General features: G+C 34.6%; 1 protein-coding gene across 2 annotated transcripts; it reads left to right on the forward strand.

Annotated features, from left to right (window-relative positions):
• LOC117926722 (phosphatidylinositol 4-phosphate 5-kinase 8-like) lies at positions 1-23,185 on the forward strand. Of its 2 annotated transcripts, none has more exons than XM_034845977.1 (11): positions 1-110; positions 207-267; positions 3,590-3,751; positions 3,868-4,986; positions 9,561-9,728; positions 14,053-14,218; positions 17,752-17,862; positions 17,939-18,126; positions 18,344-18,507; positions 22,159-22,324; positions 22,754-23,185. In XM_034845977.1, the coding sequence occupies exons 3-11, from the start codon at positions 3,735-3,737 to the stop codon at positions 23,031-23,033; spliced, it is 2,379 nt and encodes a 792-aa protein (XP_034701868.1). In that variant the 5' UTR covers positions 1-110; positions 207-267; positions 3,590-3,734; the 3' UTR covers positions 23,034-23,185. The 2 variants fall into 2 exon arrangements, with proteins under 2 accessions (XP_034701868.1, XP_034701867.1); XM_034845976.1 differs by having other exon boundaries at positions 3,622-3,751.
• Positions 23,186-24,271: the final 1,086 nt, after the last annotated feature.

Below are 24,271 nucleotides of genomic sequence, written 5' to 3' on the forward strand. Positions count from 1 at the left end.
GACCGAGGCAGACAGCAACAGTGAAGAAGAAGAAGAGGAAGAGAGAGAAAAGTTGAGAGAGAGAGATATCAAAGCGTGAAATTGGATGCTTGCAACTCAAGAGGCATAGGGTTCCCTTCTCTTTCTCTTTGCTCTATTTCCTTTTTCTTTTTTGTAATTTTTTTTGTGTTCTTTTATCAGTTTGTTCAATCTTTCTGTGTTCTCAGAATCTCGTCTCTCTCTGAAAACCACTGGATTCGATCTGCTTTCAGCTATGTTGCAAAACAGGTGCCAGTCCAATTTGGTTTTATGTTTTCTTGATCTCATTGAGTTCCTCATTTATATGAATCATGATCGTCTTCAATGGTTATGTGGATTCGTCATTTTGTTTGTTTTAGTTTTCAATCAGTTTAGTTTTCTGAATTATTGATAATTAAAACAATCTATCGTTCGCATCAATGTCCAGTGGATCAGATTGTGTTATTTTGATTTTGAATTGAATCTTGAGTTTATTAGCACCTTTTTACTGAAGAATTTCTTGAATTTGCTGTTGTTGTCTTATATCTGGGAGAGTTTTTAGAAATTAAAGCAAATACGGACATTAACTTGTTTTTCTTAGGTTATAATGCACAGGTTGTTTTAATGAATCTATGGTTGGTTTTAGATTGTGAAAAACATGGGAATATTCATTCTGAAATTTCTTTCTGCTTAGAGCCATGTCAGAATAGGTGGGGGGTGGATGGTTTCAAAAGGAGGCTTTTATACACGTAAGTAATGGCAAAAGAATGGAGAACTGACAAACTAAGGAAATTTATGGTCAGATGTAAGACACTTTAAGTTCTTGGACAGTTTGGTAGAATAGGATCCATGGCATTATATTTGAAAGTAATTACAAGTTACTGTCATGCCAAGACACCTTTGTATGTGGTCATGAGGGTAGGCAGTGTGGACTTAGTGGAACATGATCTATGCAGTTGTAAACTTAAAACTAAGATTAATATGTAAGAGTTCATTAGCCTCCATTATATCAACATATAGGTATTGATATACAGTTAGTGTTCAATATGTATACTCAAGGAAAACCTAAAAGCTCCTGAGAATCTTTGGCAGTCCTTAAGACAATAACTGCAGCCTTAGGTTATTTTACCCAAATATTCAATTTAATAAATAATAAAATCAATAAAGGAACATAAACAATTTGCAAGTATTTTAAAATAAATTATCTATATTCTTCATTATAGTTAGACCCTTTAGGCTGAAACCAATACTTGGCTGACCACTAACCACTACCTCCTGAAACCTAAGATCAATAGCCAACCATAGTTACTTTTTCTGCCTCTCTGTTGGATTTAACCTGGACATTTATCATGAATAAAAGAAAAGTGGCTGTAAGCAACAAGGATTGCAAGTTTTCTATGGGGATAGAAGGGCAAAGGTCACTTAACCAAATTACCATAGAACTAGTTGGATTTTCCAGATCCAGGAATCACTCAGGTAATGATGCAAAAACTATCTCATGTTCTTCAATTTCCAATTTAATGACTCTGACCTCCTATTATACTTCACAAGGGAGTTTTATTATCAGTTTTCCATCTCCAAATCTGTTCCTATTAGACTGTTTTACCCTCTTATCATGCATCTGCAACCTTGTCCACCTTATGTTCATTCTTCAGGTTTGGACAAATGGAATAACACACCCTAAGTGGAAGGGATCCATGGTAGAGGAGATGAAATGTTTCATAAAAATAACATTTGCAAAGAGGTGACTTTCAAAAGGAACCAATGTGACTTTGGGATGCAAATGGATGTTTATTGTCTCCTCGTTAACTGATTTATGGATTTTAGGGAGCCATGATACAGTGAGGTTATATAGACAGAGTCAGAGTGACCATTCTCTATTGTTTAAGCACTTAGGGTAAAGTTATTGTTGTTACTGTTTATGTTGATGACATGGACTGGAAAGAACCCTATGGAGATGTAGAGTTTAAAGATTCTTTGGCTAGGGAATTTAAGGTATAGATTTAAGAAGCTTCATCAAGCCAAGCAAATCATTTTTCAAAGAAAGTATCTCCTTCATCCTCTTTGGGATAAAAAAAGAATATAGGGAGTGGACTTGTGATTGTCCTGTTGAGCCTAATTCCAAGCTAGGGAAGAATAGTGGGAGGGTTTAGGTGCATGCATTAACATACTAGAGACCAGTAGGAAGGTCATTATAATGGTTATACAGTTTATGCATGCATCTTGATTATTTCATTTTGCAGTGTTTTTCATTATTCTTTGATACTTAAAATCTGCTCCAGGGAAGTTGCTGCTTTTTATCTTTTATCTTTTATATTTTTAAGCGTGGTCTCACGATGCTATATGCTAATGCAGATTGAGCAGGTTCTGTTAGTGATGAGAGGTCTACTTATACTAATGCATCTTTTCGAAAGGTTATCTAATGACTTAGAGAAGTAGCTGCTAGCCTGCTAGTAGTTTACAATTGTGTTGGAGGCAATTTCAGAGTAATGGCACATGTTCTGATCAAAAAGAAAAAAAAATGTTCAGAGTAATGGAATATGGTTGAAAATCATGATTAAATCATTGGCTTCAACCCAAAAGATATAATAAGAATTTTTTATGATAATAAGGTGGCTATTAATACTAGAAATAATCTTGTAGAATTAAGAAGAGAGATGAGTAGATGACTTAAACCCTGCTTGGGAGGGATTTTTAAATGATAAAAGAAGCTTTTGAAGGTTAAACATAACTTTTAAGAGTATTTTGATAAACTTCCAAACATGGACCCTATGCTTCTTGACATGGTTGATCTATATTTTGAAAAGGTTGGGAGGCCTGCACTTTTTTATTTAATTTTTTTTTTAAATATCAAAATTATCTTCATTCTTAGGAGCAGAAATTTTAAGATATATTTCTGAGACATAAAGTGAATTGCAAAGAAAAAGTAACAACTTTTGCTTCTATTGCTAAAAGGGGTGGAGCTGGCAAGTAACCCCCTGAAAAAATAAAGCATATATTGGTTAGAGCTGGGTTTGAATGGTGACTTTGCTGTAAAGGAGGGAAAATTTGTTACATTTCCTTGCTGCCCCACCATTGACTGCTAAACCCAGAAGTTAAAAGCTATCTCAAATAGGTCCTTAATTTTATGCCTTCTGGGAAGATATGGATCAATTTTTAGTGTATTGATCAGATGAGTGCAAAAAGGGAATCTTATAAAGTTTAGTGCAAGCTGGGTTTGTGGAATGTCTATGCTCTAGCTTGGTACTTCAACAATCCTTGTTTCCTTTTTGTTTTTAAATTATTTTTTAATTTTTTTGCTTTGAGAAGAAAGAATGCACATATCAAGAAACATTATCTGAGAAAACATATTCTAAAATTTGATCCAGCTAATTTAAGTAAATATGTTGATGGATCACACAACCCATTCACTACAGTTGGTGTCTAGCATCCCATTTTCTAGGGGGAAAAAGGATATGAAAATAGAATTGACAACCAACAAATTTCTTTAGCTGCAGAAGCAGAAAATGGAGTATTGTAGTGTTCTAATTGTCCCTTTATTCTTTATCTGAATGTTCTTGCTCAAACTATAATATTTTTCTTGTACATTCAGGTTGACAGAACTGAATATTGTGGTTCTTTTAGGTGGTGAAAGGAGAGGTTCCTGTCTCAAACTGCTTGATGACTTGCTTAAAATTAAAGTTGTCTGAGATGAATTCAGTGACCGGAACAGCAAGATAAGGTGTCATAGTCTATTCATGGAGAATGCTGAAAGGTGATTACCATTTTTCGAAAATCTGCATTTCTTAGTGACTAATTGCAAGTTTCACATAATCCTTAGGATTGGATTTTTTTTTCTTTTTTCTTAAAAGTCTATCTTAAAATTTTCAGTCTCAGTGAAAAGGTTTTCTCGAATGGAGACATCTATGTTGGCAATTTTAAAGGTGTGTTTCCCCATGGGAAGGGAAAATATACATGGTCGGATGGAACAGTCTATGATGGTGATTGGGAAGAAGGAAAAATGACCGGGAAAGGACAGATATTTTGGTTCACGGGGGCAAAATATGATGGTGATTTTTCTGGGGGTTTTCTTCATGGTTCTGGCACCCTAGTTGGATCTGATGGTTCTAGTTATAGTGGGTCTTGGAGGATGAACATTAAGCATGGGCTTGGAAAAAAGCAGTATTGTAACTCAGACGTTTATGAAGGTTTGTGGAAAGAGGGAGTACATGAAGGCTGTGGTAAGTATGCTTGGAATTCTGGAAATATTTATATTGGAAATTGGAAAGCTGGGAAAATGTGTGGTAGAGGGGTTATGAAATGGGAAAATGGTGATCTTTATAATGGATTTTGGTTGGATGGGGTTAGACATGGGTCAGGATTTTACAGGTTTGTGGATGGAGGATATTATTTTGGAACATGGTCTAGGGGTTTAAAGGATGGACCAGGAACGTACTATCCTGCAGGAAGTAGACATCCATCTCTAACAAAGTGGTGTAGCTCTATAGATTATGATGACAACAGGAAAACTATGCTGTCTCATAGTTCGTCGCTCAACTCAGAGGGGCACAGGGCTCCGAAACCAAGTGTAAGTCGCAGTCTGTCTGAGACGATTTCTCGCAGTCTATCTGAGAAGATTTCCACTGCTGGCCTCTTTAGAAGTTCAGGTCGAATATCACACAGGGCTATGTCATTAGATGAAGATTGTAGTGTCTGTGATTCTGCTAGAGAATTTATAGCTCATGACACATCAGGCATGTTATCCCATGCCTCTGATGAAGATCAACACGAGATGCGCGATTGCTGTACGTTAGTTTATGAAAGGGAATACATGCAAGGAGTTTTGATCAAAGAAAAGATTAGAAGTAGTGCAGTGCCGTCAGAAAAAAATAAACAACGAAGTAAATTTCATGCAAAGGAAGCAAAACAAAGATCATGCATGGGCATTTTTGAAGATCATCAGAGGAGGCGGAGCTATTATTTGATGCTTAATTTGCAACTTGGTATCAGGTAACTAATTGAAGTTTGAAACCCAAAGGCCCTTATCTCTTCCTGTAGTTCTCACCTTTTTAACAAAACTTTCCCTTTATTTAAGACAGTTGTATTATTATCATCATCATTCTTATCATTATCACTATTTTTATCATTATTGCTATTGTTATTGTCGTCATTATTATTATATTATCATCATCATCATTATTATTTGTCTTTATTATTGTGGGTATTTTGGTGCTATGTTTTTCTTTAGCCACCTTTCCCACTAGAAAGAAAAAAGAGCTTGCAATTTAGTCATGAATGTCTTTCACTGATCTAGTAGGCTCTTGCACATGTTGTTGGATGTGTATCTGTAACCCTTACTTTTTGAACTGATGGCCAAGGACAAAACAATCATAATGAAAAGGTGGAGACTTGGACTATTTAAGTGTTGGAAAAGAGAAAAACACCAAGAAGAAAGGAAAAGAATGAGGGAAAAACAAATGTGAGGTAATTCTCCTATTGCTGGATGACCATCTCTTTCTATATTGGTAAAAAACAATTTATAGTAACAAAGCTATCTCTTTAAATGACATAAACATAAATAGCCCTAATATCACATTTCAGCGTACCCTTTCAAGGAGGGATAAAGATGTTTCTTAGGCACAACTTGGAAGAAAGCACATTTTCCCATGGCTTTGGTGATTATATCTCCAACTTGATTTTCTAATTCAACATAAGAGATCACCATCTTCTTTCTCATAACTAGTTCCTTGGTAACATTACTATCTACTTTAATATGCTTAGTTCTTCTATAAAAAATGGACTACTAGCTATATGGATAGTAGCTTGATTATCATAATACAGTGCCATTACTTATCTTATGAGAAATTAAGTGTGTGTAGAGGATTCTTGATCAACATAAGTTCACAAGTTATGTAGGTTGGGTTTGTCTAAGTTGTTTTTAAGTTTTTGGTCCTTCTTTAGTAGAACTTGTTGGCTGGTTGGGCTCTTATTGCGGGTTTTTTTTTTTCTTTTTCTTTTTTATAATTTTTTTGCCTTTCCTTTCTTTTGGTGGTGCCTTTAAGTGGTCATTGTATACTTTCATGTACTTTGGGGTGCTTTGATGACGTTTCCTTTTATAATTCTCTTGCTTTACCCATAAAAAAGAAGCTATGTAGGTCATATTTGTACTATGCTTCAGCAGTAGACCCTACTACTACATTCTTTTTTTTACTCCTCTATGCAACCGAGTTTCAACTAACAAGTGTACAACAATCATTGGTAGATTTTTCCTTAGCGGAGAGCTTGCCAATCAAAATCTAAAAAGTTGGTAATGTCTTAGGTCATTTTCCATATAAAATGTTTGAATAGTGAGATACCATGTTGCCTAGAAGAGAGAATTTCTTGGCATTCATACAGGTGATTCCTTTAGAATGTGTGGACACATTCTAAATTGATGTGAGTTAGTGGGTTTAAAGTTGACGATATCACTATAGGACAACGGGTTGTGACTTCTGGTGTCAAAAGTCTACCCTAGTAGGAATTGTTCCAAGTTTGACACTTTGTGAACCACTAGAAAACAAGGATATCATGCCTTTATGAGAGGGTGAATATTATGTCCAACATCAATTTTTTTAACGTAGGGAGAGTTCTTAACACTCATAAGATCTGTCTATGTAAGAATGAGTAGATGTATTTTATAGTCATCAAGGTCATTGCACCCAAGGTGGTATACGTATAGGACTAATGGGTTGTGACAGATGGTATTAGATCTAATCTTCAGTTGGAGGTGTATAGAGTTTGGCACTTTGTGGATAATGGAATAATAAGGATGTCATGCTTGTATGAGAAGATAAGTGAGATATCCTATCACCTAAGGGAGGAAATTCCTAGAACCCATTAAGGATGGCTTCTCTAGAATGTGAAAACACATTTTAGAGCCATGATAGCCAATGGACCTAAAATAGGTAATATGTACATAGGATTAGTGGGTCATGATGGATGGTATTAGAGAAACTACTCAAAAATATGCTGAATTTGGCACCTTGTGAACTATGGGACAATGAAGACATCTTGTTTGTGTTGGAGGGTGAATGTGATGAACATGTAACTTCAGGGAAAGAAGTTTTGTACACTCAATAAAGAGAACTTCTTAATTCAAGAAAAAGACTTAGAAACTTTAGAAAGAGCGACTTTTTGGAAAATAGAAAGTTTAGAAACATAGAAACTTCTTTCAAGGAAAAACTTTCTAAATTCTAAATGAGACTAAAGTAGACTTCAAAAAAACTAAATAAACAAAGTCTTCCATTTCTTGAATACACATTGAAGACTCGCCTTTATCACTGACTTTGAATAAACCCAATGGTCTAACTTTCATCAAAGTTCCTAAGCCTCTCAAACAGTGCTCTAGGTGGCTGTTTGATCCCATATAACCGATTCACCTTGGTAAGAGATATGCTATGGGGAAAACTTATAGTGGGAAAGTTTGGTGAAGAATCGGAAGGTTGGTGCTCTTGGGAAGGGAGAGAAGGTAATGGAGTTGGCTTGTGGAAGTCAATTAGAAAAGGATGGGAATTTTTAAAGCCAAAATAAGATTTGAGGTGGGCAACAAAAGAAGAATCGAATTTTGGCATGACGTGTGGTGTGATGATATACCTTTAAAGGATTCTTTTCCTTCATTATTCACCTTTGCAGCTTCTAAGGTGGCATGAGTGGAAGATGTTTGGGAGGTAGAACCCTTGCTTCTCAAGAAATTTTCATGATTGGGAGATGGATGCTATTCAGAATTTTATTAAAAAACTTAATGAGTTTGGTAGAATTAGAGGCGAGGAGGATAAAATGGTTTGGAAAGCTAGCAAGAATGGGGTATTCTCTATGAGGTCTTTCTGCAATGCATTGGAAGTGAAGGGTGAAATGACTTTTCCCTCAAAGATAGAATGGGGTTCTTGGACACCTACCAAAGTGAGTTTTTTTTTTCTTCGGAAGCGACTTGGGGACGGATCCTAACTATGGACCAACTCAAGAGGAGAGGATGGGTTTTGGCTGGTTTTTGTTGTATGTGCAAAGATGCAGATGAATCGGTAGGCCATCTTCTCATCCACTGCGGGATAGCTAGAGGGTTATGACACTTTCTCTTCTCTTTCTTTGGCATCTCATGGGTTGTCCCTTTTTCTATTAAGGATTTGTTAAAGGGATGGAATGGTAGCTTTGTTGGCAAGAAAAGAAGAATGGTTTGGAAAACAACTCCTCTTTGCCTTTTATGGACAATATGGAAGGAACGAAGCCAGAGAACCTTTGAAGGGGAGCAACGCACTATCTAAACTCTTAAGGATTTTCTCATAACTAATCTGTATATGTGGTCTTGAGGGTTTCTTCTAGGTGATGGTCAGAGAGGTCCACGTTCATTTTATGAAACGACTGTGCTCTAAGTCTTAAAGTAGGGTTGTAGCTATTGTAATTGGTATTTTGTTTCTCACTTGTATATTTCTGGTATAGTTTGGTACTCTTTACACACGCACACACACTCTCTCTTTGCCTATAAAAAAAAAAAACAAAAAAAAGGAAGGGGATGGACTTTGGTGAATAAATGTAATCTTTGTAAAGTTGAGGAGGAATATGTTGATCATGTCCTTTCTTCATTGTGCTAAAATGAGCTTTTTGTGGTGCTTATTATTCTAATTGTTTAAAGTTGAGTGGGTATTGCCTTCCACAAGTAGAGAGAGTTAATCAAGTTGGTAAGGGACCTTTGTGGGGAAGAAGCATAGGCAGGTGTTGAGGGTTGCACTTTTATGCTTATTTTAGACAATTTGAAAAGAGTGGAATCATAAAACTTTGTTAGTGTAGAGCAAACGGATCAAGTTCTCAAAAAAACCCTTTTTGGTGCTTTCTTTAGCTTTAGGCTAGAAAGTCTTTAGATGAAGCCTCTATGTCATTCTTAGATTTTTTGATTGGTTGGGCTCTTTTTGATGGGAGAGGTGTTTTTTGTTGCACTCTCCATCTCGTTGCCATTTTGACACCTCTGTATACTCTTGGGATACTTTGGTACGCTTTATTTTGATTAGATGCTAATAATAATATTCTTATTTGCTTATCCGGAAATTTTTTTTTCCCAATTGTTAACTATATATTTTATCAAGTGACTAGTACCATGTGATATGGCAGTTGCATCGTCATAAATGCTGGTTTTGTGGTATGATCACCTTAAAAATAAATGAACTGCAATATGGGTGTTGGTGCCTGCAACATTGACAGTTTTTAAATGGAAGCTTTTGTTAATTATTACATGGTCTTATCACTTATATCAGGCCATAAATAACCATCTTGTCTAAGGTGCATATGGGATGGCATTAGAAAATATGTCTTTAAGATGATCAAATATAATTCACAGTTCACTTATCACTTTTGAGTTAGTTATTGTATCATTAAATTTTAAGTTTGAATTCTTGCCGAGCTGATAATTGCAGTTTGATTAAACTGGCATCTAATTTTACTGTATCTTAATTTTCACTTGCTGCAAATCTTTTAGGCTTGTTTGACTGTCCTTAATTTTATTTGTATATTTATTCCAACTCTGTACACTTAATAAATATCTAATTTGAAGTTCACAGGTACACTGTTGGCAAGATCACACCAGTACCAATGCGTGAAGTTCGATCTTCTGATTTTGGAGATCGTGCCAGAATAAGAATGTATTTTCCCAGAAAAGGCTCCCAGTTCACACCTCCACACTATTCTATCGATTTCTATTGGAAGGACTATTGCCCTATGGTCTTCAGGTATTTATCAATCTCATGGTTGATATATGTATCTCGATATTGACCTAAATTTTCCTTGCACAGGATTAAGTCTTAATAGTGCAGGCATCTTTTCTTGTACAAACAGTTTAAATCATGCTTCTAGAAAATTCTGGCAGTTCTATTTCTATCAAATGTATTTCTTGAACCTAGTTCATCCATCAGATATACACACTTGCTACGGCATTGATCAAATGCATAACTCATTTTAATTTTTAATTTGTTATAAAATTCTTTAGTGCTTACAAATATGACCCAGCCATCACTCCTTTTCTTAAGCTCAGTCACAAAACCAGAGCAAATTCCTTTGGAATTGCACTGGCCCAAGCTGCAGTTTGGTTTGCAAATTTTGAACTTTGCTTCTCATATATAATGCATGCACTAAAACAACTCTTTCTGTCTCACACATCACCATCATCATTGTCAGCATCTTGGACCTTGCTCCTTCTGGTCTTTTCCCCTCAAAGTCCTTTTTACAACACCTCTTAAAGAGCAATATTCAATCCACCTTTCCCTATGCCAATTTCATCTGGATGTCTAAATTTCCTCCAATATGGAATCGGCTTTAGGGGGTCAAAACCTTTGCATGATTGATGGACAATAAAAAGGTAAATACTAATTTCTTTAGATTAGAAGACCTTGGCTGATTAAAAGATTAATACTAATAACCCTTGAGGCCTGGTTCTAGTGGTAAGTGTTTTATGGGAGGTTCTAGGTTAAAGATCCAAGGGGGACAAAAATATACCTAACAAAAAAAAAAAAAAAAGGTTAATACTAATGTCTTGTCTTAGATTAGAAAACCTTTTAAATCATTGACTCCAGGCACAATTTTCATTCTTTAGGCAGTAGAGGGATGGCTGACCATCACTTCCTCCACTATCTAGTTGCACTGTTCATGTGGCAAAGATTGGTTAGTTGGCAAGTCTTCATTGGATTTCTCCTAGAGACATTGTAGACTGTTCCAGGGTTTTGTGAGAATACTAGGGTGCATGACATTCTTTGGGTGATATGAACTGAGTGGAATGCTGGGATTGAGGCTGATACGCTTAATTTTGATGGCTATTGTTTGGGTGAGGCAGAAAAAGTAGGGATCTATGGAGCATATTGAGGTTCTCAGGCTAATACGGGTACAGCTTTCCCTAAGCTAGTTGGATTTTGCTTGGCTGTTGAAGAATAGACCCTGGATTTATTGGAAAGTTAGGTTGAGACATTCTTTTGAAGTGTTAAATAGCTTTTCAATGACTGTTGTTCACTCATGTGTGTTATAAGGGAAGAGAGGCTGTGGGAATTTGGCTTTTGATTGAAAATATTATTGACATTTCAAGAGGGTTTGAGTGCTATAAAGCTAGTAGGCAAATCAAAATTACCAAACAGCAGGAAACTCTGTACTAGAACCTTTTCTTGGGGATTTCTTTTATCTTGGAGAAGATTGTTGGGTTTATGTTAGGCCCTAGTTGGAGTTTTTGAGGATTTATTTTGGATCCCTGTGATCTAATTTGATCTTTCCATCTATTTGTTGTATTGTGCTTGGGGAATAGTTAAGCCTTCCTTGTATGCACTTTTTTTTTTCTTCCTATTAATTCGATTTCTCTTGTTTCAAATAAAGAGATTTCATAATTTTAATTTTTTTCTTACAAAGTACTCTCATAATCCATAATGGATGATGACACTTTATTAGGGGCATGCCATTAGTAAAAGCAACTTTTGCAATCAACATATGAATACTAAAATTCTTGGACCTGAGTCTTGAAATGTATTTTAAAACAATCTGGTCATGTGCAGAAATGCTTTTATTTGGGGATCAGCTCAACTGAGAAAAGTATTTTAGAAAAGATATATGCATCAACGAAATGGGTAGGCTCCTTCAATTTTCAAATCTTCCTTTACAGTCTTGTGACACAGAGAGATGACCCTACTTCAAATGGTTTGATGTGTGTTGTTTCCATCAACTGAAATAAAGAGCTATCGGTGGCTCATTTTAAAATCACCCTACAGCTTGAGAGAAATTCTGATTGGTGCTCTGTTCCCCTCACTTGGTTCTTTTCTATTCTCTAATCATTTTCTCAAACTAAAGCAATAAAATATATTATTAAAAGCTTTTGACTGGTCTATATCTCTTCAAATGTTTATTTTTTATTTTTATACATGGAGGTGAAGCAAGCTAGAATCTTTTTTTTTTTGATCAATAAGTATAATATATATTGCAAAGAGGCGCTAAAGAAGCGACTCAAAGAGTTACAGTATAGATCAACTCACCCCCTTACAAAAGGACCCAAGACCCTAGGAAAGCACAAAAAACCCTCTCCCTTAATGCATACACACCCATTCTATGAAATCTATTAAGGTCGAAGGACCATCTTTTATCTACAATTTGGTTTCCGACCAAAGTAAATACACAAAAGAAATTTTCAGCTTTTGGATGGACAGCACACCGTCCTCAAAAGCAATAGAATTCCTAGCCTTCCAAATAACCCAAAACAAACATAACAGTCCCATTAGCCACGCCACCTTCCTCTTCTTGCCCACATAAGCAAGCTAGAATCTTCTGTTACTGCATACTAGTTGTATTTAAATTTCTTGAGTGGATGACTACTTGAGTATGAATGTGGTCATTTAGATTTCAGTGTCAATTGTATAGAGACATGAATAACTTAATTCTGACATCTTAATTGATTTAAGTGGCTTCAAATCCATGTAATATTGTGCCTTCAAGAATGGCACCCAAACACTCCCCACCTGAGAAATGGTGCCTGGAGTACTGATCATGAAGTGACTTAAAAGAAAGGTCCAGATGGGAGAGAAGAATTATTTACATCTATGGTATTATGGAAAATTTACTTCCTGTTTTGAAGATTCTCTGCATAAAATTCCACAGTGGCACTTGTCAGCATTCCCTTTGTTTGATTTTGTTGGATAGAGGAGCTATCTGCTTCACTCCCCCATCATTTACTTTTTATGCAGTCTCCTAGTTGGGTATTTGTGCTTCTGTTGTTTTCCTCTGAAGGATATCTAATTCTTCTTCATACTTGATTTGCCTCCCTAAAGAGTTTAAAAAAGAGGCAGCAAAGTTACTAGCATGCTGTAAATGGAAAAAGGTCATGAAAATCAAGGTGGATGGAAGGTGTTAGAAGAAGGCTTCTTATTGATGGTGGTGTTAGAAAATGGATAAAAAAATTGGTGGCAATTGTAGAAAAAAAATTAGAATTAGAAATTAAAAAGCCAGGAAAGTTAAAAGGAAATTTAAAATGGAAAGAAAACATATAATGTTACAGAAGAAAATTCATACATAACAAGTATGTCATGTCTAGATAAAAAGTTGCTTGATGGTAAGAGTATATAATAATTCTAGAAGAAAGTTGTTTAAATATTCATATAAGATGTAGTGAGATTCTAGAAGAAAGTTGTTTAAAAATATTAATGAAATATGACCATAAAACTACTGGATAAATTTGAGTGCAGCCAACTAGACAATACCTTAATTCCTTTATGAATCCTTATTCACCATTCAAATATATCTCGATCTGTATGCTCTATTAAATCCTTGATAATCATGTTCAACTCAAAATCCTGTTTATAATTTGATACAACAAGATTCTGAATTATGTGATAAAATAAATTCAATAGGGAACAATTTTTAGTTTTATATTCTTGGAATTAGGAAGAAAGTTGGTGACATGCTTATCCTAATGCACACAAACACAAGAGAGGAAAGTGTTGGTTACAGTGATAAAACAAGAATCCTCTTCTAAAATAGCTCAGGGTAGAGCAGTTTCCAGAGTAGACCAGGTCACAAAAACAAAAAATCCTGTTCTTGATATATTTTGATAAGTTAACATCCTATAAATATATTGATGACATTGTCCTTTTTCTTCTCATTTTTTCTATTCATCCTTGACTATATTGAATGTTTTTTGTAAGATATGGACAATATCCATGTGCTTATAATATTACATATTCCTTACTTGAAATATTTATCTTTCTATTAATTGCTACATCAAATTTTTATACCCTGCATTTTGCATAATCTTCACAGGGAGTACTTTATTCATCTTTTTATTTGTAACTAAAGCACACTTTCATAGCATGCATTTTGAGAGATTTTTCAGTTATGACTTTCTATTTATTTTTATACTAATATCTTATTTTACTTGCTTCATACCATTTTTATTGTTGTTCAACATTTATTTGAAACCTTTAATCATATTCAGAGTTATAACTTCCTAATAACTTTTCGTTTCATTCGCACCTTATTCACTTTTAAACATGTGACCTTAATTTGCATATATTCATGGAATTTTATCTTCAGGAACTTAAGGGAGATGTTTAAGTTGGATGCTGCAGATTACATGATGTCCATCTGCGGTGATGATGGTCTCAGGGAGCTTCCTTCTCCAGGGAAAAGTGGCAGTCTCTTCTATCTTTCTCATGATGACAGATTTTTGATTAAGACTTTAAAAAAATCCGAACTAAAGGTATGTGCGTATTGCAACTATCATTATTTTTAGTTGAAGTTCCTGGCATGTTAACTAACTTGTCTATTTGCATGAATGTAGCTCTCATCTAATTTCATACAGACTTGAGACTTCTGCCATTTCTTGATGCAATTTTTTTTTTAGCAGATCTTTTAAACTTTCTAAGAAAATTTCTTTTAGAAATTGGGATTTATGTTTTTTTTGTTCAGATTTCTTTTTGTCTGATTAAAAAAAAAAAATGAATGTGTGATATCCAACTTCATTTGATGTAAAGAATGCTTCTTGGTCAAGATTATGGATTGCTATATGCATTAAAAAATATACCATGACAGGGATAGTCATAACAAATCCTGCTTGATTCTTCAGATCCATTAGTTGGTTCTAAGATATCATGGGAGGTGCATCATGGTACAATTTTCTTGCGCAAGAGGGCTTTGTTGAGGATAGGCAAATTCTAGATGCTGCTTGGTTGCTAATGAAGTGGCTGTTGAGGAGTTATTATCAAGGCAAAGTGGGGTGGCTTTCAAAGTTGACTTTTAGAAATCCCTGTGACCATTTTGACTGGGACTGTGTGAATGAGCCATTTTTAGCAAAGGTTTCAGGCTTCAAGTTTCTCTGTACATAATTGTTTTGTTGTTCTCAAAATTTTGAATTAGTGTTGCATCTTAAGATTAACATTGTGAAGAGTACCCCAACTGGAGTTAACATTACCGATGATCATCTTTGTAGGCTTGCCTCCTTTATAGGTTTTAGGTTTAGTGATTTAGGCTTCCCTTAGCTAGGGCCTTGCATTTTTAGGACCATGTTGAGAGAATCACTAGGAGAATTGACGGGTGTAAGTGTTACTCCTGCCATGCTCACATCCCCATCCAATACTTTTCGATCTCTAAGATCCTTGTCAGGGTTGCCTCTAGGGTTGAGCCAATTCAAAAGAGACTTCTTATGTTGGGTTGTGGGCGAAGATTAGTGTCATCATTTGATTGCTAGGAGACATCTTTAAAAAATTACAGTGAAAGGGGTCTGGGGCTTGGGGGATCTCTATGTGCAAAAAGAGTTCTTTTGGGTTAAGCTTTCATGGTTTGTTCAGTAGTATGGCTTGTTATGGCAAACATCATCAGAAGTATTTACTGGCTGCGTTCTATTGAATAGGGTGACTTGTAGTTAGAAGGTTAAATCATTATCCTTATAAGACCAGTTCCTATTACTATGACCTTTTTGACTAGCTTTATATATAGTTCATTGCTAATAATGGATCTAATCACCAGTTCTGGTAGAGCCCCTTTGCACTGTTAACACGCACACACAACTTGGCAGATCAGGATTTCAAGACCCCATTTTTTTCATGCTCTTCTATGTACTATCCTCTTTTTATTTTTTTATTTTTTATTATTATTATTATTTTGGATTTTTGGGATCTTGCTGTTTAGGATTTTTTTCTTCAATTCTTTCTTTGGTGTCCTCTATGGGAGTAATAATCTATCATGCTTTCCATTTGCCAATTTTTCTTGTAGGTCTAAAACTTGTTTTTAGGTTAAGAGTCTTTGTAGGATTTGTGGCTAATAAAACGGTTGACACTTCTGAGTTTCTGTATGTGAGGAGATCTTATGAAGCAAAAGAGAAGGAAAAAAAGGCCCTAACACTATATTCTATGCTCGGGACTGGAGAGACGATTAACCATCTTTTTCTGGATTTTCTTGTTGCTTTGGGATTGTGGTAAAGGTTGTTTCAGTTGTATGGTATTTGTTGGGAGTCTTGGGACCTAAGAGAGACTTTGCAGATGTGATGGTTACTGCTTTCTAAGGTTTGACAAGGAAACCTAGGTGGAGAATTTTATGGTACAGAGCTATATTTTCCATTATTGAAGGGACTTGAGGGAATGGTTTTTGAAGATAGGTAGACGTTTACAAACTTTCTATGGGATCTATTTTCTACCTTCTCTATGTGGCTCATTATACAAGAGTTCTTGAGTGTTCTTGTTAGAATGATAGACTGTCACCTACCTTCCCATATGGGAGCATTTAGTCATTGATAGTCAGAACTTTTTTTAGTGAATTCATTTTTTAAGGTTTCTACAAGGTCAACCTAAGATTAATCTTTTGAAGGACTTGTGACTAATGAGAAGGTTTAATACAAATGATATGTGACAAGTGAGGAGACCTTACAAAGCTCTTAGCTTAAATCAATGTGTCACGCGATTGGGAAGTCATGAATTAATTGATCGTGCCTTTCTTCATGACCTTATAGTATTGGGACTTAGGCATAAATCATGTCCTCTTTCCAAGATTGATTGGATGCCCCTCAAAGGTGTAAGACATGTGTTTCTAATCTCTTTTGGGGCTTTAGCAATCAGCTTAAAGGTAGAGTTCCCTGGTGAATGGCTATCTTATTCCTGATATGATTTTTACCACTATAGAGAAATTTTAGGATCTTTGAGGGTAGATAGAGATAAGTAGAAGCTATTTGGGATTTCTTTGACTTTTCCTCCCTTCAGGCCTATGTCACATCATTCCTTTGAATTTTCTATTGCTAGATTAGAAAATGTTTATTACTCTAAGAGATCACATGGGAAACCTATGCTTGATTGGTTTCATCTTCCAGTAGGTTCAGTAATAAGTGTTAATGGCTTTCTTTGGTTAAATTCGGACAACTAGGTATAAGAGGCTTGATCAAACTTTCATAAGTCTCTCCTCCTATTAGACACCCAAGAGATAACAGCCGAAGAATCTCCCTCTAGATTGACGATGGAGAGACAGAAAACTTTAGGCTGCAACAAACCCTCCAATAATGCTAGTACTTCCACTTCAACAGTTGAACACACTCTAACAGGTTAGTAGGCACTTAGTATTGTACTCAGATGATCTTTGATCATTCTTCTATGCCTAATTGTCTAGGATTACACTAACAACACCCATCAAAGTTATAACTTGTTGGTCCTAGTTCTTCCATTTTACCGGAATGTTGCTGATGTGAAGAAGGAAATATAACTGAGTTATAGCAGTTAGTCCACTAGGCTAGGCCAGGTTAACTGCTATATGAGTTTCAAATAGCACCGCTTAATCACTTCAGCAAACTCCCACAAAATTACTAATCCTGCCACTGAAACTCATCATGATTAAAAGTGATAGTGACACTGCTTGTTCTAAACTGATTCCTAGGAACTATTTTTATTGGATTGGCTCCTCTTGAGAGCACAAACTTGATTATCCTATTTTTTTCCCCTTCTTTTTCTTTTTTCCCTAAAAAGTTGGCTTGTTTTGACTGACATGATTGTATGATACACCATATATTTATTTGAGGTACTTGTTTATGAGCTTGGAAATATATGCATTGTGTCTGTTTGAGTATGAGAGTACATGCATATTTTTGTGTCTATTTATGCATGTGTGGATTCTATGCGTGTTTATATATATGAATCCTCATAAAGTTATAAGTTTAGATAAGAAAAATGAGTGCAGAAAAAAAAAATTCCACTTAGCTTGGTCCTAGTGATGGTTATGGAAGGATGTTGACCGTGAATGATTTTTGCTTTATAGGTTCTACTTAAGATGCTGCCTAACTATTACAATCATGTAGCAGCACATGAAAATACTCTTATAACAAAATTTTTTGGGCTTCATCGGATTACATTGAGAGGTGGAAAAAAGGTACGGTTTCCCAGTCTTATTTTCCTAGTTTCTTTTTATTTTTGGGAAGGTGGTATGTTAATATTTTCATTTTCAGGTGCGCTTTATGGTCATGGGAAATATGTTTTGTACAGAATTACGAATTCACCGTCGTTATGATTTGAAGGGTTCATCTCAAGGAAGATATACAGATAAAGACAAAATTGACTCAAATACCACATTGAAAGATCTTGACTTATCTTATGAATTTCATATGGATAAATCATTGCGGAAGTCCCTCTTTCAGTAAGTTCCTAGTTTTGGAAAATTTTCATTTCACTTGTGCTAATATACCTCAGTTGGTCATCCCACTTTGGGCAACAAATAAATTTTATTGATCAGCCATGGAAATAATATTGAAAGTTCTTTAATATGCCCATACCCTAGAATGTTTTATTTTTTGTTGTTGTCTCTACTGGGTTTAGTAATTCAGCATGAATTCATTTTCTTCTCTCTTTTGCAGACAAATTTCTCTAGACTGCATGTTCTTGGAATCTCAACAGATAATTGATTATAGCCTTCTGTTGGGACTACATTTTAGTGCTCCTGAGCATCTGAAGACCCTCTTGGAACTTCCTGAGACAAATCACAGCCATGGCAACAACCCTGGTAGTGATGGTAGTTATGGTAATTATCCTTTTTCAATATGATCATCTTTTACTATAAATTTTGTATTTTTTTCCCTTTATATTCTTGGATGTTTTTCTTTTGCCTGCATCATTAAAATGTCACAATTTATGGTCCGTAACTGTTTTTATTATTATTTTCTGCTCTTGTTGGTTGCATGTAGCCGTTTTAATTGTATCACTACAAGCAAGGTTTAAAATATTGGTAAACATGGATATATCGGTATTTGGATTTTACAGATATATCGGAAATATCAGAGAAATATCGGCGATGGAACATAAATGGTTTAAAATTCATGAAAATGCTTAGAAAACTAAAAAAAAATGATAAAATAAGTAAGAATACACATATTAAAGTTATTTTGCAAGTGTAATGGACATAAGTACGATTAAAGATAGTATTTATCAAATTTTTATGAAAAATTAGCTTAAATTCCTTTAATATATTTATATTCATTTATTTTAAAATTTTAAAAATACTTTATTAAAATATGTTTTATTACATTTTAAATAAAAAATTAAATTGATTTATATAAAATATTTTATTTGAGATTTAGTTTCTAAAATTTTATTACAAATATGTGGTGACAACTTTTTCTATTAACATTAATTTATTTAAATAATTTAAATTATTAATAATTTATCTTATCAAATTAATTTTAATTTATAAAATATTAGGGCTTCATTAATTTTTTTTATATTGTAGCAATTTTTGAGTAAAATTATATTTTTAATATTTTAAAATAAAAATATTTAAAATTAAAAGGATAAAGAAAAAAAAAAAGTGAAGTGAGTAATTTTTTAAAGTAGAATCAATGAGATAAATATGAAAATTAGTTAAAAATAAAATGATAATATAAATTTAAAATAAAAGATAAATTAAAAATGAATAATTAAAAAATAAAAGATAAATATATATTTATTAAAAAAACAAACTTTTAAAAAAAGATATATCGGTGATTTTTTTGACATTTTGGCGCTCGACCGATTATTGGTGGCCGATTTCGTTTCGGCCATCGTTGATAACCGATTTTTTGCTGATATTTCGGCGAAAAAATCCGATTTTTCAAACCTGGACTGCAAGAATATTTTCAGGACATTTTTTGCCTATCAAAAAAACATCTTCATGAGTTCAGTTGCGACTTTTGTCTGCCAATGGTTCTGTCTTGTAGATTATGATATATAACTGAAACAGGTCTGCAGAAAATGTTATTAAACCATTAACTACCATTGTTTTGGGAGGATGAAGGAGGAATATCCTTAGAAAAAAGTGGACAAATGAAAGATTTTAATAAAATAGTGAGGAAAAGAAGATTACTAATGGAGTAAATAGATAATAAAAGATGACTCTACGAATAACGCCGTCCACTCTGTAGGCATCGGAATCTTTGTTTTGTTAAACAAACTGAAAATATGGTATATTGGCGATTGTATATTGCTAAAGAAACTGCAATTCATCTCTACGAAATCAAGAAACATCTTGTTTTTCTACTGTTGCCTGCAAGCCAAGCAAGAACTTCCAATCTCTCTCAGATACATGAGATAACTCTCCATTTAGTGGTTCTGACAAGGAGGACCCTAGTGATAAAAGATGAAAGTGATGATAAGAAAGGAGTGGTGCTGAATTGTTGTCCTGTAATTTTATTAACTTGTCTTAAGTATCTAAAAGCCTTCAAGTGAAAAGCTACTAACATGCATCTATCTAGAACTTACTATTATGTTTTTCAGACCCAAAATATGAAACTTGAAAACATCTTTATAACCTGAATATGAACACTGTTAAAGATTCAATAAAGACATTAAAACACAAATCCCCTTACCCACCACTCCTCTCTCTCTCTCTTTCACTAATCAAGGGTGGGGATAATGCCATATTATCCAACATGTAAGCCACCACCATTGTCCTGTCCTAGAAATAGAAGTATATGAAACCCAAAAACTCAGTTATACAGTGATCTAGAAGCCACAATCCCCACCTCTCAGTAACAAGGATACATGCTAGTTAATGGTGTGAGCATTGCATTATGCTTGGTGCCATGAATTAGATCTTTAATTTTTTTTTTGATAAGTAAAAGTACTGTAAAAAAACCACCAAAGCAGTGGAAAGCCATGAATTAGATCTTTAATAAAAATATGACAGAATTATTGGACACGATAATGCATTACACATAAAGAATACTTTGTATCAAGGGGTATTTTTCAAAAAATAAACAGTACAACAATACATGAATGCCCTTATCCCTAACACCACCATCCAAAATCATTGCTATTGTGACATTGGCACCCATTTCAATTGCATTCACCAGCATTTGGTTGAAAGAGAGTTTAACTTGTTTACCAAAATTGAAACTTTTGTCATCCTTCTATATCTAAAGTTTTAGTATAGTGAGATGATACCCCAGCAAAGACCCGACAGAGAGTAGAAACTGTTAAAATTTGATAAGGTGCTGCAAATACTTTTACATGCATTTCTTTTTCATGTAGCTCTTTGTTTTGTTTTGTTTTTCTCTTTTTCTTTTCACTTAAGTATATAGATCTTTTATGCTTTTTGTTATTTGCTTTTCTGTTATAAATATAAATATGTTTTTATAATCATCATCATCTCTTGACATTGTGGTTGTGGTGGTCATCGTTGCTATTATTATAATTATTATTGTTATTATTATGTTGTTGTTCTTGTTGTTGGATGGGAATAAAGCTGACTCTTTCTTCTGTAAACCATTGTAAACTTATGCAAACATTCAATAAAATGGTGTTGAATATTCGGTCGTAGTATTTTAAAACCAATGGTTTCAAGATTATGAATTGACCTAAAAGTTTGAGTTGTTAGGTGGTAAAGCAACAATGTCTATCAAGCTTATTTGGGATTTAGCCTGAAGTTGTTAGGTTTTAGGCACAGAAGATAGCCTTAACAAAATAATTTTAGCTAGAAAAATTTCAATAACTACTTTTAGATGTTAATATCTGCAAGCGGCTGCAGTTAATATCAAGATAGTGATATTGGTCTAGATGTCACTGATTTTTAGAAAAAAACTAACTTTTTCATTTTGCAGATTCAAAGCCCTGTAGGATCTTGACCACAATATCAAATACCTTTCGGTGGTCATATCATAGACGAAGATTTGGAGTATCCTCCTTTGAAACATATACATGCTTGCTTAATCCAAACAAACCCAAAACCCACCCCCTCCTCACCCTACTTACCAACACACATTGCACACAAAATAAAAACTTAGAGGTGTTAAGGTCATTTGAATGAACTGACAGCATAGGCATCATATGTCTGGTAGAGTGGAAGGTTGAGAAATTAATTTGTTGCTTTAGTCATTATATTTGATACTTGAACTAATTCTTCATGTCTATGTGAGAATTAGTTGAGTTTGCTTCCCGCATTAAATTTTCTGCTTATATCTAAAATAAGGTTCATGTCAAAGAGACCTTAAGAACCTTCACAATTTTCTCTAATATTTTATTCTTTCAAAATATGCCCTAATTAAATGATATTAGGATTTGAAATTTGAAATAAATTGTGCATGTGTGGGTTCTGATGTCACTCACAATGTTTACTTGGAATTTTTAGATTACTCCCTTCATTTCTCTTTAATTTTTTAAGCTATTTAGTAGTTTCAGCCTATGTTCTGTTTTTCATTAGGTGCCACTTCAATTGGGGACCTTTGGATTCCTCCATCGGGTCTGATCCTGGTAACCCATGAGCCCAATGGCAGCACTGCCCCGGGTCCTCATATGAGAGGAAATCCCTTGAGAGCACACTCTGTAGGTGACAAAGAAGTTGATCTTCTTCTGCCTGGTACTGGAAGGTAGCTTTTTTCTTTTCAATTTTGCCTTGCTTATGGACTGAAAATTTGCTAACTTTACCTGTTAATGGTGAAGCATATGTTGAGTTCATGTTAGATGCCATAGAACTGATTGGCCCAAGATTTTAGTTGAAATTCAAGAAACATTTGCTCTGTTTGTGTTCATAGACCTGATAAGAGATTCCAAGAATTCAGATCCAAAGACTTTTTTCAAGTTTTTTATTGGACAACTATTGAGGCTGTCAATTTTCCCAACTTCAAAAAATATAGATTTCTGATGAACTTAAACATTCAGAATAGTTGATCCCCTTAATGTGGATCCGTATTCCAAGAACTTTCACGCTTGTGAAGGTTCAAAGGGGAATTGTTGGATGTTCCAACATCTAGTTGAACCATATTTATATAGATGACAAGTGCTTGCTTTTTCCTCAGGTTACGGGTCCAGTTGGGAGTAAACATGCCTGCTCAGGCTAATCGCAAGGTTCTGCAGGATGAAGCCAATTCAAAAGAAGTTGAGCTGTTTGAGGTTTATGATGTTGTTCTCTATCTTGGCATCATCGATATATTGCAGGTATACAATGTCAGAAAGAAAGCTGAGCATGCATACAAATCACTGCAATTCGATCCTCTTACAATATCTGTTGTTGAACCCAAGCTGTACTCGAGACGCTTCATCAATTTCTTGGAGAAAGTTTTTCCCGAACAACCTTGAATCGGTATTTTTTTAATCTTTTTCTGCTAGTTGTCACAATTATATTGGTACTTGGCTTCCGTGATAACCGATACTAATTCTTTTGCGGTCATTGATTGTAAAATGACAATATCACACAATAAATGCACCCATCTTCTTGTTGTATGTATGAATCGTCTTCTTATTAGCTTAGTTTTTGGTTATGGTCATTGGGCTGAGACAGTTCCCATAGAACCAGCGCTACATCGTGTTGAGGGAGAGATTTTTTAGATTGGCAATAATGTCTCTCAGAAAATGACGGTTCAACAAATGACCTTAGGATCAGTGTGTAAGCCTTGAAATGTCAATCCTTGTTATAAGCCTCTGGATAGGTATATTTGAGTCTCCGCCAAGCCTCAAAATTATAACCAAGTCTCCGAATGAGTGTATCATGTGATGGCAAAAAGCTTTGTACAAGTGTGTATAAAGTCCATGTTAAAAACCTTAAGATGAACACTCCAGCATGAGAGTAACTCCATCCTAGCTGTAAGCCTTGGGATGAAAAGAGAGTCTCTAAGCCGCGAGATGAGAAAAGAGTCCTGGCAGATGGGTGTTTGTGGGATGATTAAGCTCTAACCTTCCGATCATCTCATCATTGTTGTGGTTCTTCTACTTCTTCGTACATGATGGCATGGAGAAGCTTGAGAAAACTCTTCTTCACAAGTGCATTAATCTCTTTCTCTTGTAGATTTATTATGTTTGAGAAATCCCTTTGCAGCGATTTCAATTTCTAAGGATTCATTTTGAGTATTTGAGAAATTGGTTTTACAATGATTTCAATTTCTAGGGTTTCATTCTTTTTACTATTTTCATACTCAGATTTTTGAGGAAATGAGCAATGAGATTTAAAACAACAAATTAGGGCATTAGGTTTTGGTTTGTTTTGAAGGTCCTTTTCAAATGGAATTTTTAGATTTTTTTCATCAATGTCTCCCTTTGCCTCCACCTCTCTTCAATTTGTACCCTTTTTTCCACTTCTAAGATTTTTACTTTTCAATGTGGCTTGTTGCCTTTTGATTACGGATTCTTGTGGAAATGGGCTTCCTACATCATTAGAAGAAATGAGTATCTTAGTAAAATTTGTCCTTCTAAGTAATGAAAAAATGTCACTTCATAATTTTTTTTAACTATCCTTGCTATTGCACTTATATTATCATTTGAAGTTTATTTAGCTTGTGAATTCTAATTGGTGTTTTATTTGGCTTTTAAGATTGGTTTAC

Source organism: Vitis riparia, chromosome 12 (genome assembly GCF_004353265.1).
Source record: "Vitis riparia cultivar Riparia Gloire de Montpellier isolate 1030 chromosome 12, EGFV_Vit.rip_1.0, whole genome shotgun sequence".
Taxonomy (NCBI): domain Eukaryota; kingdom Viridiplantae; phylum Streptophyta; class Magnoliopsida; order Vitales; family Vitaceae; genus Vitis; species Vitis riparia.